The 12623-nt window shown below is 38.0% G+C and overlaps 1 protein-coding gene across 1 annotated transcript in view; it reads left to right on the top strand.

Moving 5' to 3' along the window:
- The window catches only part of zfhx3b (zinc finger homeobox 3b), a 189133-nt gene that overhangs the window by 159840 nt on the left and 16670 nt on the right, over positions 1 to 12623 (top strand). The window contains exons 7-8 of the mRNA XM_059345493.1: positions 8040 to 8176; positions 8740 to 8940. Coding sequence (XP_059201476.1) covers positions 8040 to 8176; positions 8740 to 8940 — 338 coding nt within the window. The remainder of the gene's footprint in view (positions 1 to 8039; positions 8177 to 8739; positions 8941 to 12623) is intronic.

Genomic DNA, 12623 nt, shown 5'->3' with positions numbered 1-12623 from the left:
ATGTAGGTAATAAAAGGTTAAAATTGACCAAAAAATATAATTTAAAAATACATACATTTAATTTAAAAATGTAATTAAATATAAATGTCTCAATTTCTACCAAATTTCGGTACTTAAAAGCTTAAAAAAAAGTCTAAATCCATGAGACTAAAATTATATTAGCACTGTTGATTTCACATTTAAGATTGTCATTTTATTCCATAATTTACTGTATAAATAAAAAGTTTTTCCATCAAAAGAAACGCTCTTCTTCATTTTACATCCATTTTTAGTACTTTTGTGTCTTTTTTTAAATCATTTTACATCCATTTTTAGTAATTTTTACTTTTTATTAATTCATTTTACATCCTTTTTAGTAATTTTGTGTCTTTTTTTAAATTAATTTTACATCCTTATTTAAGAGAAAAAGTGAGAAAAAGTATTTCTACAAAAGAAATAAATGCAAAAATGACAGTGTTGCTTATATATATATTACATTAAATACATATTACAGTGTATTTTACAGTAGAATAATGTATTTTTCCCCCCAAAAAACAAAAAAAAATCCTCTTTTGGCTGATATATACATTTACAATGTTTCACTGTTAACTGAATTAACTCATTTATATTTTACAGTCTTTTACTGTCATGGTTTAGCAGTTTTTAGACATTTTTTACAGTGTGGAGAGCCGGTTGGGGCCCTTTTCCCCAGCAGCTCTCCCTCGGTGCCTGAGCATAAACAGCCACTTGTTTCACCTCTCTGCTGCTCATTGAGTAATTGTGGAAGTGGAATATACTTATAATCAATTATGTTTATCCTCTTAATCAGGAGGCTGAGAGGATACTTGTGTCTACTTAATCCATGCGTACTTTCTGTATTGTATATGTACTTTATGGCTGCAGCACAATCACTACCCTACCTGCTTTTTATTTATTATTTTTTTTATTTCTCTTTACCACTGCCTCTGTCATTTACAGAAGATGAGTTATTTCCTGTGAAAGGCGAGTTTACACATTAGTTTGTAGCAGCTGCTCTGCTTGTTTCTTTCCGTCCTTGGAAGTAATGCAGCTGAGATTTTCGGGGTTTTTTTACAAGAAGGAGCAGGTGCTGCAAAAAAATTTTGATGCTTGAAAAAAGTTTGTTTGTCCCTACACCACATACACACTGCTGCATTTGGAACAGAAATGTAATTTCCCACGGCCCAAGGTGCTCACACAAAAATACACAAGAGAGAAATAAAACAGGAATAAATCTGTGAGATGTGGGAGTTTTTTGGCAGTCAACACTATGTGGAATGTAACAGTTATTATAGACATATGACAATATAGATAGAAGTATAAATAATGCTGTTAAAGTGGATTATAAAACCATAAGGAAGATTATAAAACAATATAAATAATGCCCAGTGGACGCCATAGTAGGACTGAACAAAGAGAAGATATACACACTGTAAAAGTTATTAATATAACTATAGAAAAAAGAGAAATAGGAATATTGTTAATGGTTTTTAGCAGCTGTAGGGTTTAGACTAGTGTTAGTGTCTGTGAGGCTTCTGGTGAAAAGTCAAAAGTTGCAGTTGGAGAGACAAAAAGTCCAGATAAGTGTTTCCTAACTAACTCCAAAGGTCGCTGAGAGAGAAATTAGTTTGTCGGGAATAAGAATAAGAATCCTAAATGTGAGTAGCCAGAATTAGTTTTATGTTTTACATGTTAATACGTTAGAAAAGTGCAGCACAAAGTACATTACAAAAGTGCAGCACATTGTGCATTTAATCAGAAAACAGATAAAACAGATAAAACAAATAAAAAAGATTATAATCCTGGACATCATGAATCCAGGTAAACATCGCTTCCATAAAAAGTAGCGTCCTGTCAACCAAAATAAACAAAATAAAAATAAAATAAACCAACACCTGATATTAACCACTGACAAAGTACATATTTAATTTCTTTTTGACGGATATTAAGTGGTAATTCATTCCATATTTTACTGTTCTTTTCAGAGAATTAGTTATTGGATGAGCTTGCACAATATCACCCTTGTCTGCCTTCCTGCTATTATGTTTATGCACAAAAAACAATTTTATCTCTCATGAACTCAGGTCTGTGTGTTCTCAATGTGCTGCTAAGAAATGTCACTGTGCATGAGGCCAGCCTCTTTTCAATACTGAGCCATGATACACTGTAATAAATTATTCTGTAGTCATTTCATTTTACTTAATATATTTGATAAAATGTATCAAATATAAAGGTGTCCTTGATTTTGAGGCAGTTGTTTAAGTATGTAATTCTAAATCAACAGAATTTTGAATGAATCCACAATAGATTTAGTCCATTTTTAATTGACACTTAACACTTCCTGTTAAGTTGTTATTAACTGAACTTGTAACGTAGTTAGATTTAATTAATAATATTGCGTGCAATCTGTTGCCTAAATGTGATTGAGCAGCTGTAGTTGCATTAGAAGCAGACAGCTGAGACGTGAAGGTGACCACACGGATCCTTGTTTTCCTCGGAGCGATGAGTTCAGGGGCAGTGGGAGTGGACTGGAGTGGAGCTGAGGAGGAATTGGTGAGGACAGTGCCATGACTGAGAGGTTAATGTCAGAGAATGGGAGGCTCCTTTTGTTTAACATTCCCTTTGTTTATTGGCGGATGTGTTTAATAGGATTGAGTGTGACTGGGCCCTAATGGGGCCTCCCCGGCTGATCCCGGTGTCTCTGAGAGATCTCCAGGCTGCTCCGTCCACCGCCAGGTCCCCCACTGGGTAATCAGCTCAACTGGCCTCGTCCTGATTGGAGCTGACGTTTTAATGTCTGGAGCAGCAGCGTGGTCAGCCCCGCTTAACCTGACCCCCCCCACACACACCCACCCCACACTGCCCTCTGTTCTCAATTTGCCCTTCCAGGACTGTACAAATCAGGCCAAATTTAACTCTTTATGGGCTTGTTAGGGGTTGGCAAGAGACCTCCTTAAGTTTCACAGGGAATTCTTTCCACTGGTGACAAAGTGGGATGCTCCTGCAGCTCCCCCATGCTGGCTCCATGTGGGGTTAGCTCCCCAGTGGTCCTGTGGGGGCCAAGCAGGGGCCAGTGTTTAATCCAACATGGTCTCACAGGGATCCGTGGAATAGCCACGGATTTGCTTAACTCAAAACACTTTAAATGGTCTAGAATCTAAGATTAAACCCATTTAACAAGTCTAACCCATTAACCCATTGAGGCCTGAAAAATCGCTGGCCGATTTTAAAATAAGCCTCTAATTTTCTGGAAATTCTGGAAAAAATCTGGAAAAAAAGTGTCAACTCTTCCTACTAAATAATAGATTTTTCAGCCTCTGTAGCAGATAGACATGAAATTCAAAAAGGTATTTGAGAGCTTATACAAATACTACAAAACGACGTATCCGCTTTTCAGGCTTCAATGGGTTAATAGGGTGTCCTGTATTGCATTTAACTTGTTCTGACCATATTTCCTGTCACAATTTTGGAACCTGGTCTCACAGGAATCTGTGAAATAGCCACGGATTTGCTTAACTCAAAATCCGTGGAATAGCCACGGAATCACTCAAATTTCCGTGAAACTGACACGTATTTGGCTACAATGCAAGTTAATGCCAGTCATATCCCGTGGCTATTCCAACATACAAAGTGATTATGTACATTCACTGAGTGAATATTTAGAAAATAAAACATATATTTCTCGCTAGAAATGTGATCAAAATCCATTTTCATGCAGAAACTAAGTCAAAATATTGATTTTTTCACTAAAAATGAGAGAACTGTCCGCCATGTTTTTTGTTCTGACCGCCGGGACCTTGAAAGTCACGTGACTTGGAACAAACCAATAGGAACAAATATCCATGGAATAGCCACGGGATATGACTGTCATTAACTTGCATTGTAGCGAAATCCGTGTCAGTTTCACGGAAATTTGAGTTATTTTGAGTTAAGTGAATCCGTGGCTATTTCACGGATTCCTGTGAGACCAGGTTCGTTTAATCAGAGGGGCACATTAAAAAATGACAAAGATGATATTTAAGCATTCAAAACCTTTATTTTAGCTTATTTAAACATCTCAATTAAGTATATTTGGAAGATACAAATACATTGAAACAATGAGACTCACCAACAATAACAATTATTTTTGTACAACAATGACATTTTCTCATTTTTGTGCACAATTACTTTTTTTTTTATATTTTGGAAGTGCAGGACAGTAATAATGATCTTATTTCATATATACACAAGCTTTTATTTTTATTTGCCCTTCCAGGACTGTACAAATCAGGCCAAATTTAACTCTTTATGGGCTTGTTAGGGGTTGGCAAGAGACCTCCTTAAGTTTCATAGGGAATTCTTTCCACTGGTGACAAAGTGGGATGCTCCTGCAGCTCCCCCATGCTGGCTCCATGTGGGTTTAGCTCCTGGGTGAGCCCTCGCTTGGATGAGTGCTCTACTGTGGTGCATTTCTGTAAGGCAAGGCTAGTTTATTTGTATAGCACGATTCAACACAAGGTGATTCAAAGTGCTTTACATAAACATTAAAAACAGCAAGACACAATTGAAAACAGTAAAAACAGTCAATTAAAACAGGGAAATAGAAATAAAAATACATACATCCATCCATCCATTTTCCTCCGATTATCCGGGGCCGGGTCGCGGGGGCAGCAGGATAAGCCGAGGTGTTCCCAGGCCAGGAGGGAGATAAAATAATAAAAAAGCACAAGTCAAACATTGCATAGTTAAAGTGGTGAATCTGGGAGAAAAAAGTTGCTTTTTTCCCACTTTTTTCTCGTAAATCTGCGACTTTTTTCGCACAGATTTGCCACTTTAAATCTCTTAAATCTGCGACTCTTTTTCTTGTAGATTTGCCACTTTGACCTAGTAAATTTGCAACTTTTTTCTCAAAATATTACCTGAAGTTACCAAATATAGTTCTTTGCCTGATAAAGGGGTTAAAAGTAAGGGCAGTAGAGTAGAGCAGATAAGTGTTAAAGTTAAGAGCACGCTGCAGTAAACAATAGTGTTTTTAGTCCTGATTTAAAGGAGCTGACCTCACATCTACAGGTAGTTTGTTCCACAGGTGAGGAGCAGAATAACGCTTAGTTGTCTTGTTCTTGTTCGTTTCTCTTTTTCTTTATAAAATAGAGTAGTTCTCGAGTGGTTTGCTGGGGCTCTTGTGTGAGGCAGACATGCTATTTTGGTAATATTGGTGTTGTTTGCATTAAAAGGATTAGTTACGTGATTGAATTTGTGAGCTAGTGAAACACTTGAGATAGCTGTGTAGATGACTATAATTGAAATCTTTTCAGTGGTTGGCAGCCAGCCGACAATGACTCTAGTCCTTTTTTTTTTTTTTTTTTACTTTTCCTCAGACTGAGCAGTGAAGCATGGCTGTATCCTGTGAATGTGAATATGCTTGGGTATGACTAATCATCAGACTGATGTCATCTTGGAGCCCGACGGCATGTTTTTATGTCTTGAAAATCTTCGACTTAAATGAAAGCCTGTTGTCGTATTCGACCTAGCTTTGAGGAAATATCGAGATTTGCTCAGGGGCTCGGAGAGAGGTTTTCTAATCTTGCTGTCCTCTTTTTCTCTTTGTCACAGTCCACTTGCACAGAACTACAGCTCAGCCGCTTACAGAAACATTCCCACAGCTGCTTTTGGAAACAGATTTGAGGAATTTTTCCTCTAACTGTAGCCACTGCTTTATTTAAAAACCAAAAACAACAAAACATTTCTCTCTTTATAACTTAAGAAATAGCTTGAGCACTCTTTTAAACTGAATACAAATTTTGGCAAAGCAGAACATGTGCAGTAAGCTTTTTCTCTGTGTGACATGTGCAATAATAATAATAAAAAAATGTATTTGTAAAGCACTTTTCATACAGAAATCTCAAAGTGCTACAGAAACTAGAAACAAGAAAGAGAAAACTCATTAAAATCAGCAGTAGATTAAAAATAAAATGTGCAATAGGTTTTTCCTTTACAATGTGTCTCTGTTTACAGTCCTTTACTTTTGTGATTTGTGTGGTCTCCTTTTTTTGTTTGTTTGTTTGTTTGTTTGTTTGATGGGTGCATGCCTTGGTTGGTTATTTATTTAATATTTATCTTTTTTGCACCACTGAGGGGAGAGCTGTGCCTCAATTTCTCAATTGCTAACTTATTTTTTTATACTATCGTGCAATGACAATAACGTCTATTCTATTCTTTTCTGTGACTATTGGTCAAATAGTAGAATATCAAAGGTCAGAATTTGACCGTATTCTTCAGCTTTTCTTTGTGAATCGTTTCTGTGACAAGGAGAAAATGTAGTAAAATACACAAGACATGGTTGAAGACGTTTTCTAGAAGTTTTAGCTTTAATATGCTTGTATTACAACATCAGGATCACTTGACTGTTGAAACAAGATCGTGTCATAGAATCTACAAGACTATAATTTGAAAAATACTTTACATTAGCTGACATTTGAGCATGAGATGCTTTTAGATTTTATTATTTTTCCTGACAGAAGCATTTGTCACACGTGGTTAGTTCGAGGACCATTTGAAAGTTGAAAACCCAAAGAAAATTTCTGTTTTTACAACTTCTGGCTATGATAAATGGTGTAATTTTGACAATGAAACGTTCATTGTGGGGTTCAGAGGGTTAAAGTGGAGTCTGCTGTGGATCTTTTCTTGCTTCCTGCTGCATGATGAGGTCGCAAAATATTTGTGTACTTTGTCTCAAGTTAAGAAACTCATGTGGACTGAAAATACGAGGTGAAACCTAAAGTAGCACCCTGTGGCAAATTAATATTTTCATTAGCAGTTTACGGTGTTGAATGATATCCTGACAAACAGCATTGAAAGAGACAGCAGCACCATGGGAAGACAAGTAAAAAGAGTCTGTCTGTCCATTAGACGAATGGTGCGTTCAAGGTCTGCACAAATGTCAGAATTTTCGACATTTTCCCGAGCTCCAAGTTCTGACTTTCAGTGTAAATTAAACACATCATAAGGCATTATGGTAAGAAGCAAACACATGTAGCTTTCAAAATAAGAGCACATGGATGTGTTTGCAGAATCCACCACAGAATTTACAAGAAGACTGTCAAAATAAGACGCCTTAAATAAAACATAGAAGAACCCTTATTCTCCTTTTATAATAATAAAAAAAATGCATTGATTTAGATGGAATAGTGGCATTAGAATGCCCCGCAGCAGCATGGGAAGACAAGTAAAACGAGTGTGTCTGTCCGTTAGTTAGGCTTATTTACACTGCAGCAGATAGAGTCGGCTAATGGTGTGTTCAAGGTCTGCACAAATGTCAGAATTTTCAATTTCACAATAATTCCTAAAAAATATACAATGATTTAGATGGAATATTGGCATTAGAATGTGTGAGAGGCACCAAATTTAGGCTTTTAGAGCAGAAAATGCTCTCTGGGGGAGCATGCTCCTGGACGCCCGGACTTTGTTTGGAAAAATCAGACTCAGAAAATCCTGACAGACAAGAAATTTCCCAGCAGTTTGTTCAGGTTAATAAAGGAGGAGAGATGTTTTTGGGTCCTTCATTGAGTCAGCTTCAAGTCAGTAAATTTGTTTGGCTGCACTGGGAATTTCATGTACAAACTTCTTTTCATTTATGTAAATACGTTGGTTGTTGTTTAAACTACAGTTCATTTAAAAATGCTTAAATAAAACACATTTTGGTTAATAAAAATAATAAAACATAGAAGAACCCTTATTCTCCTTTATAATAATAATAAAAAATGCAATGATTTAGATGGAATAGTGGCATTAAAATGCTGCAGCATCATGGGAAGACAAGTAAAAAGTGTGTGGTATTTTTTATGTGGAGACATGAGTTGGATAACAACACTTCCGCTGCCCAATTCCCATTAAATGCAGTTATATCACATTTAAGAAAGACATTCCAAAGCCCTTTATCCACAGAGTTATTGATTGACCTGCTCCCAGGCTGCCAAGTCCTCACCTTGTCTTGACATGTCTGCTCTCCTCTCTTTATCCCTCCGTGTTTGTGTGTTTGTGTGTGTGTTTGTGTGGATGTGCAGCAGTGTCTGGCCACTCGGAGCGCCACCAGTCGGATTCCCCGATCCCCTCCAAACGGCCCTCTTCCCGGTCCGAGACCTCCGAGAGCCCGCTGTCCTCCAAGCGTCCCAGGACCGCTGAAAAGAGCGCCGCGGAGCAGGTGAGAGCTACAAACCAACACGGTTTTTAAAACATTGATGCCTTCAGATGTTTTTTAAAACTCTTTGAATTACATGCTAAAGGTTATCCCATCCTCAAAAACCCACCGAGCCCTCATTATAAGCTTGAAACATCAATTAAAAGAAGAAATGTAAAAAAAAATATATACTTCTAATAATTTGTTAGTTAGTTATCTCACTGACCCTTTTTTTTTTTTTAAGATTATGCAGGATTTTTTTCCCCCCAAATCTGCTCAAAATTATCTTAGCCTTTCTGCTGCAGTTGCACTGCTAATTGTGTATAAGGTGGAAAATCAATATGGTATTTGACAGATGAGAGCACTTTGAAGTAGGTGCCAAGGCTCGCTGGTGCTCAGTATTACACAGTAGTCTGTGATCAGAGGGATCTGCCTGCTAGAGGGAAGGGGGCCCCAATCTTCTGGCTGATCTGCAGCTCCTCTTAAAGCAGGCCCACCATGCTCACCGCACCCACTTCACCCTATTAACCCTCCGTGGATCTCTTTCCCCCTCTTTCTCTGTCTCTGTCTCTGTCTCTACCACCCAGATGTACCAGTGCCCCTACTGCAAGTTCACCAACACGGACCTGAATCGCCTCAGAATGCACGTGATGACGCAGCACTCTGTCCAGCCCATGTTACGCTGCCCGCTGTGCCAGGACATGCTCAACAACAAGATCCACCTGCAGTTCCACCTCACACACCTCCACAGTGTGGCTCCGGACTGTGTGGATAAGCTTATTGCCACAGTAAGTCCTTTGTTTGTTTTGTGTCTGTGAATTGTTCTTATTAAGTCATTATCAACGGCTATATTTCAACCTGAAGATGTGTTGGATTGGTATCATTTAAACTGGCACACATCATTTGTTCCAGTCATCCAGCACCACAGCAACCAGAATGCATAAATACTTTTAAAAATGCATTTTCCATAGTTCCCTATGGCAGTAGTTCTCAACCTTTTTGAGTCGCGACCCCCTATTTAACATGAATGTCTCACTGAACAGAATCTCACAGTTCAGATCATACAAACTTAGTTGATACAACACATGGCAAATAATGAAGCACAAAAAATAAACCAGATGACCAAAAAAACTGTCTAAAAAAAGACACAAAATTACCAGAAAAGACACAAAATGATCAAAAAAAAGACACAAAATGACCAAAAAGAGACACAAAATGACAAAAAAAAAAAAGACACAAAAGACATAAAATGACCAAAAAAGACACAGAATGACCAAAATGATTTGGCGACCCCCAGAAATCATCTTGCGACCCCAATTGGGGTCGGGACCCCAAGGTTGAGAATAGCTGCCCTATGGAATATATATATATATATATATATATATGTCCCCCCCAGATTCATAGTGATCCTGATCCGTCCTCCACACTTTCAGCGGCAAACATCGTCTCTAAAACAGAGGTTTAATGTTCCATTAGTTAGAATTTTTACATTGCAGCACATAGAGAGTCTGGTGGCTAATGGTGCGTTCAAGGTCTACAGAAATGTCAGAATTTTCAACATTTTCCCAAGCTCCAAGTTCTGACTTTCAGTGTAAATTAAACACAACATAAGGCGTTACGGTAAGAACGTGTTAGACCCACCTTCAAAATTAAAAGCAAACACATGTAGCCTTCAAAATAAGAGCATATGTATGTGTTAGCAGAGTCCACCACAGAATTTGCAAGAAAAAAGTCAAAATATGGCGCCTTAAATAAAACATATAAGAACCCTTATTCTCCTTTGCAATAATTCATAAAAAATATGCAATGGTTAAGATGGAATAGTGGCCTTAGATTGTGCGAGAGGCACCAAATTTAGGCTTTTAGGGCAAAAAATGTTCTCTCAAGTCAGTAAATCTGTTTGGCTGCACTGGGAATTTCATGTACAAACTTGTTTTTATTTATGTCAATATGTTGGTTGTTGTTTACACTACAGTTCATATAAAAATGCTTAAATAAAACACATTTTGGTTCAGGCATGGAGTGGAAAAATAACTCATTGAGTTGAAATAATGTCCCCCCCAGTTCAAAAATCCCATCTGCGCCCTTGTATGTACACATCATTCGTTCCAGTCACCCAGCACCATAAATACTCTGGGAATGCATTTTCCATAGCTCCTTTATAACACAATAAATGAACAAATGCATGGCCTTGCTGTGTGGCTAAGCTGCATTGTATACATAGCACCAATCTAAGTTTGGATTCCAATTTTCTCTCTCCACTCTGTCCCCTATTGTGTCTGTCATTACCTATTACTTAAAGGAAGCCACAGCCAGTGGAAGCGGTGTTGTGTAGCCCTGACATATTGCTACTTCTACATATTATTGCCTGTCAGATTGCAGACAGTGGGTCAGGTCAAGGACCAGTGTAAGGATTCTGCAATGCCAAGAAGATGAGTCACTCACTCTTAATCAATCGCTCACCCTGGAGAGGCTGCCGAGCTCCGAGAACAATTGCCATTCCAGTCTTCTCTCTTCTAAATTGCCAACATTCAGTCCTTTTATCAAACACAAAGAATGCTGTTAATTGTGAAATGGCTGCAGGCAATCCCATTGGCTCACTGGAAGTGATTGGGCCCTTTTTAACATGCATATTTTTCTCCGCTTTTTCATTGTCTTAATGTGCCCATCATCAGAAAAAAAGCCTTTCTCCGGCTCTCGTCTAATCACAGTCATTTGGGGAGGGGAACTCATAATCTGTTTTTGTATTTTTTAATGATTTCAAGATGAGCAGGTCTCTTAGCTCCCAGTTCATTTATTACCACGCTGACATTCTTGCCATGGCTTTGATCACCTGTGTGCTAGTCAAAACAAAGCTTTTTTTTATGATGAATATGTTAAAATAATTGTGACACAGATTAATCAAAGTTTAATGAACAGTCTCCCCACTTGATGAAATTCAAGTACGGCGAATGGAAATGTTATTATTCATTACAAATCAGGCCGAAATCAAGACTCGTATAAAAAAATGTGTGTATTTAGTGGCTCACCTGATGTGCACCTTTTGTCTCAGTGAGTCCTCAGCAGGGCGCCAGGTTTGGCAGAAAAAATGCCCCAAATTATCTTTAGAAAATATAATGACGTTTAGGTCCATCCCTACAGGAATTAATATGCAAAATATGTTGCGTTTGTAGCTTAAATCATGTGGTCTTTGACCTGAAGTTAGATTTATATCAGCTGCAATGCACTGGGGCTCCATTTTCCTCCTCCAGAGAATACTTCCTTTGCTTCCTATAATGCTAATCAAGGGGAAATAAAATTTTATTTGCCCTGTTTTCTTGTAAATCACTGAGCAAATCTTTGCTCTGTTCTACCCTGTGAAGCTAAATAGCCTGCTGGACAATCACCGAGTAAAACATTACTCTGTCTGCTGCCTCGCCATCTTCATCCCCCATCTAGAAAGTAAATGGCAAGCACATTAGTATGGTAGATGGCAATATTTATTTCTTTTATAGAGGTAGTAATGTACTGAGCCACTACAAGAGGAGCGTGATAGAACAGAGGTAATATAACACACATTAAAGCTAGCACCTTTTTATAACTGCTGAATGCAGATGGAAAGGTACTTTATCCTTTTCACATGTCTAAAGGAGAGAAGCCTAATTAATTCTGAAATAGGTGACTTTTATTTCTTGCCAAGCATGCATAATGATGCGCTCACTCTCCACCCTTCATCCCTCCGTCCACCTATCGTCTTTGCACGTCCTCCTCCCTCGTTTTCCTTTCCACCCCATGTGTCTCATGCCTCCCTGTCTCATATACAGAGCATATATACAGTGCAGTATATGTATAATATATATAATAATATATAATACACACACTCCCCCATGCAGTCCTCCCTCTCTCACTCTATGTCTCATTTTCTGTCTGTGTAAGATAGGGGTAATGAAAATAATTGTGCTTCATTAATTCTGAGTCTGGCTGGATGATAGCCATTTTGAACTCTGTTTGCCAATTAGGCGGTCCAAATTAAAAGTGACCTTGGGATACTCTGCTCTTTCCGCTAATCGCCTAATGAAGCAGTTGTCTAGAAACAGTCCACTTTGTAATGTAAATCTCATTTTTTTCTGTGTGTGTCTTGTTTTTGTTTTGTGACTTTTATTGCTGGTTGCATTAATTTTTCCCAAAAAGATATAGAGGTAACAAAAACAAAGGAGGAAATTGCTGCTTGTTTTCTGGTAAATTTGTGACCACACTCACCAAATAGAGTCTGTCTGTGTTTGAGTGATGAAAAGTGTTAACTGTTCTACTTAACACTGAAACTCCTGTTGCTGGAGGACTATTGTGCTCCACTTAGATCTGGCCTGTAGCTATATAACGTCAGCTGTGTTCTCCCCGTGCCTATTAAAGAGGTAATTAGAAAGCTTATGGTACACGCAGTGAATTAACCACACAGATCTGACCACTCTGCTCTTTTATTTTTCACTTCACA

Source organism: Centropristis striata, chromosome 2, assembly GCF_030273125.1.
Source record: "Centropristis striata isolate RG_2023a ecotype Rhode Island chromosome 2, C.striata_1.0, whole genome shotgun sequence".
Lineage (NCBI taxonomy): Eukaryota > Metazoa > Chordata > Actinopteri > Perciformes > Serranidae > Centropristis > Centropristis striata.
This window is presented reverse-complemented; position numbering and strand designations above follow the sequence as displayed.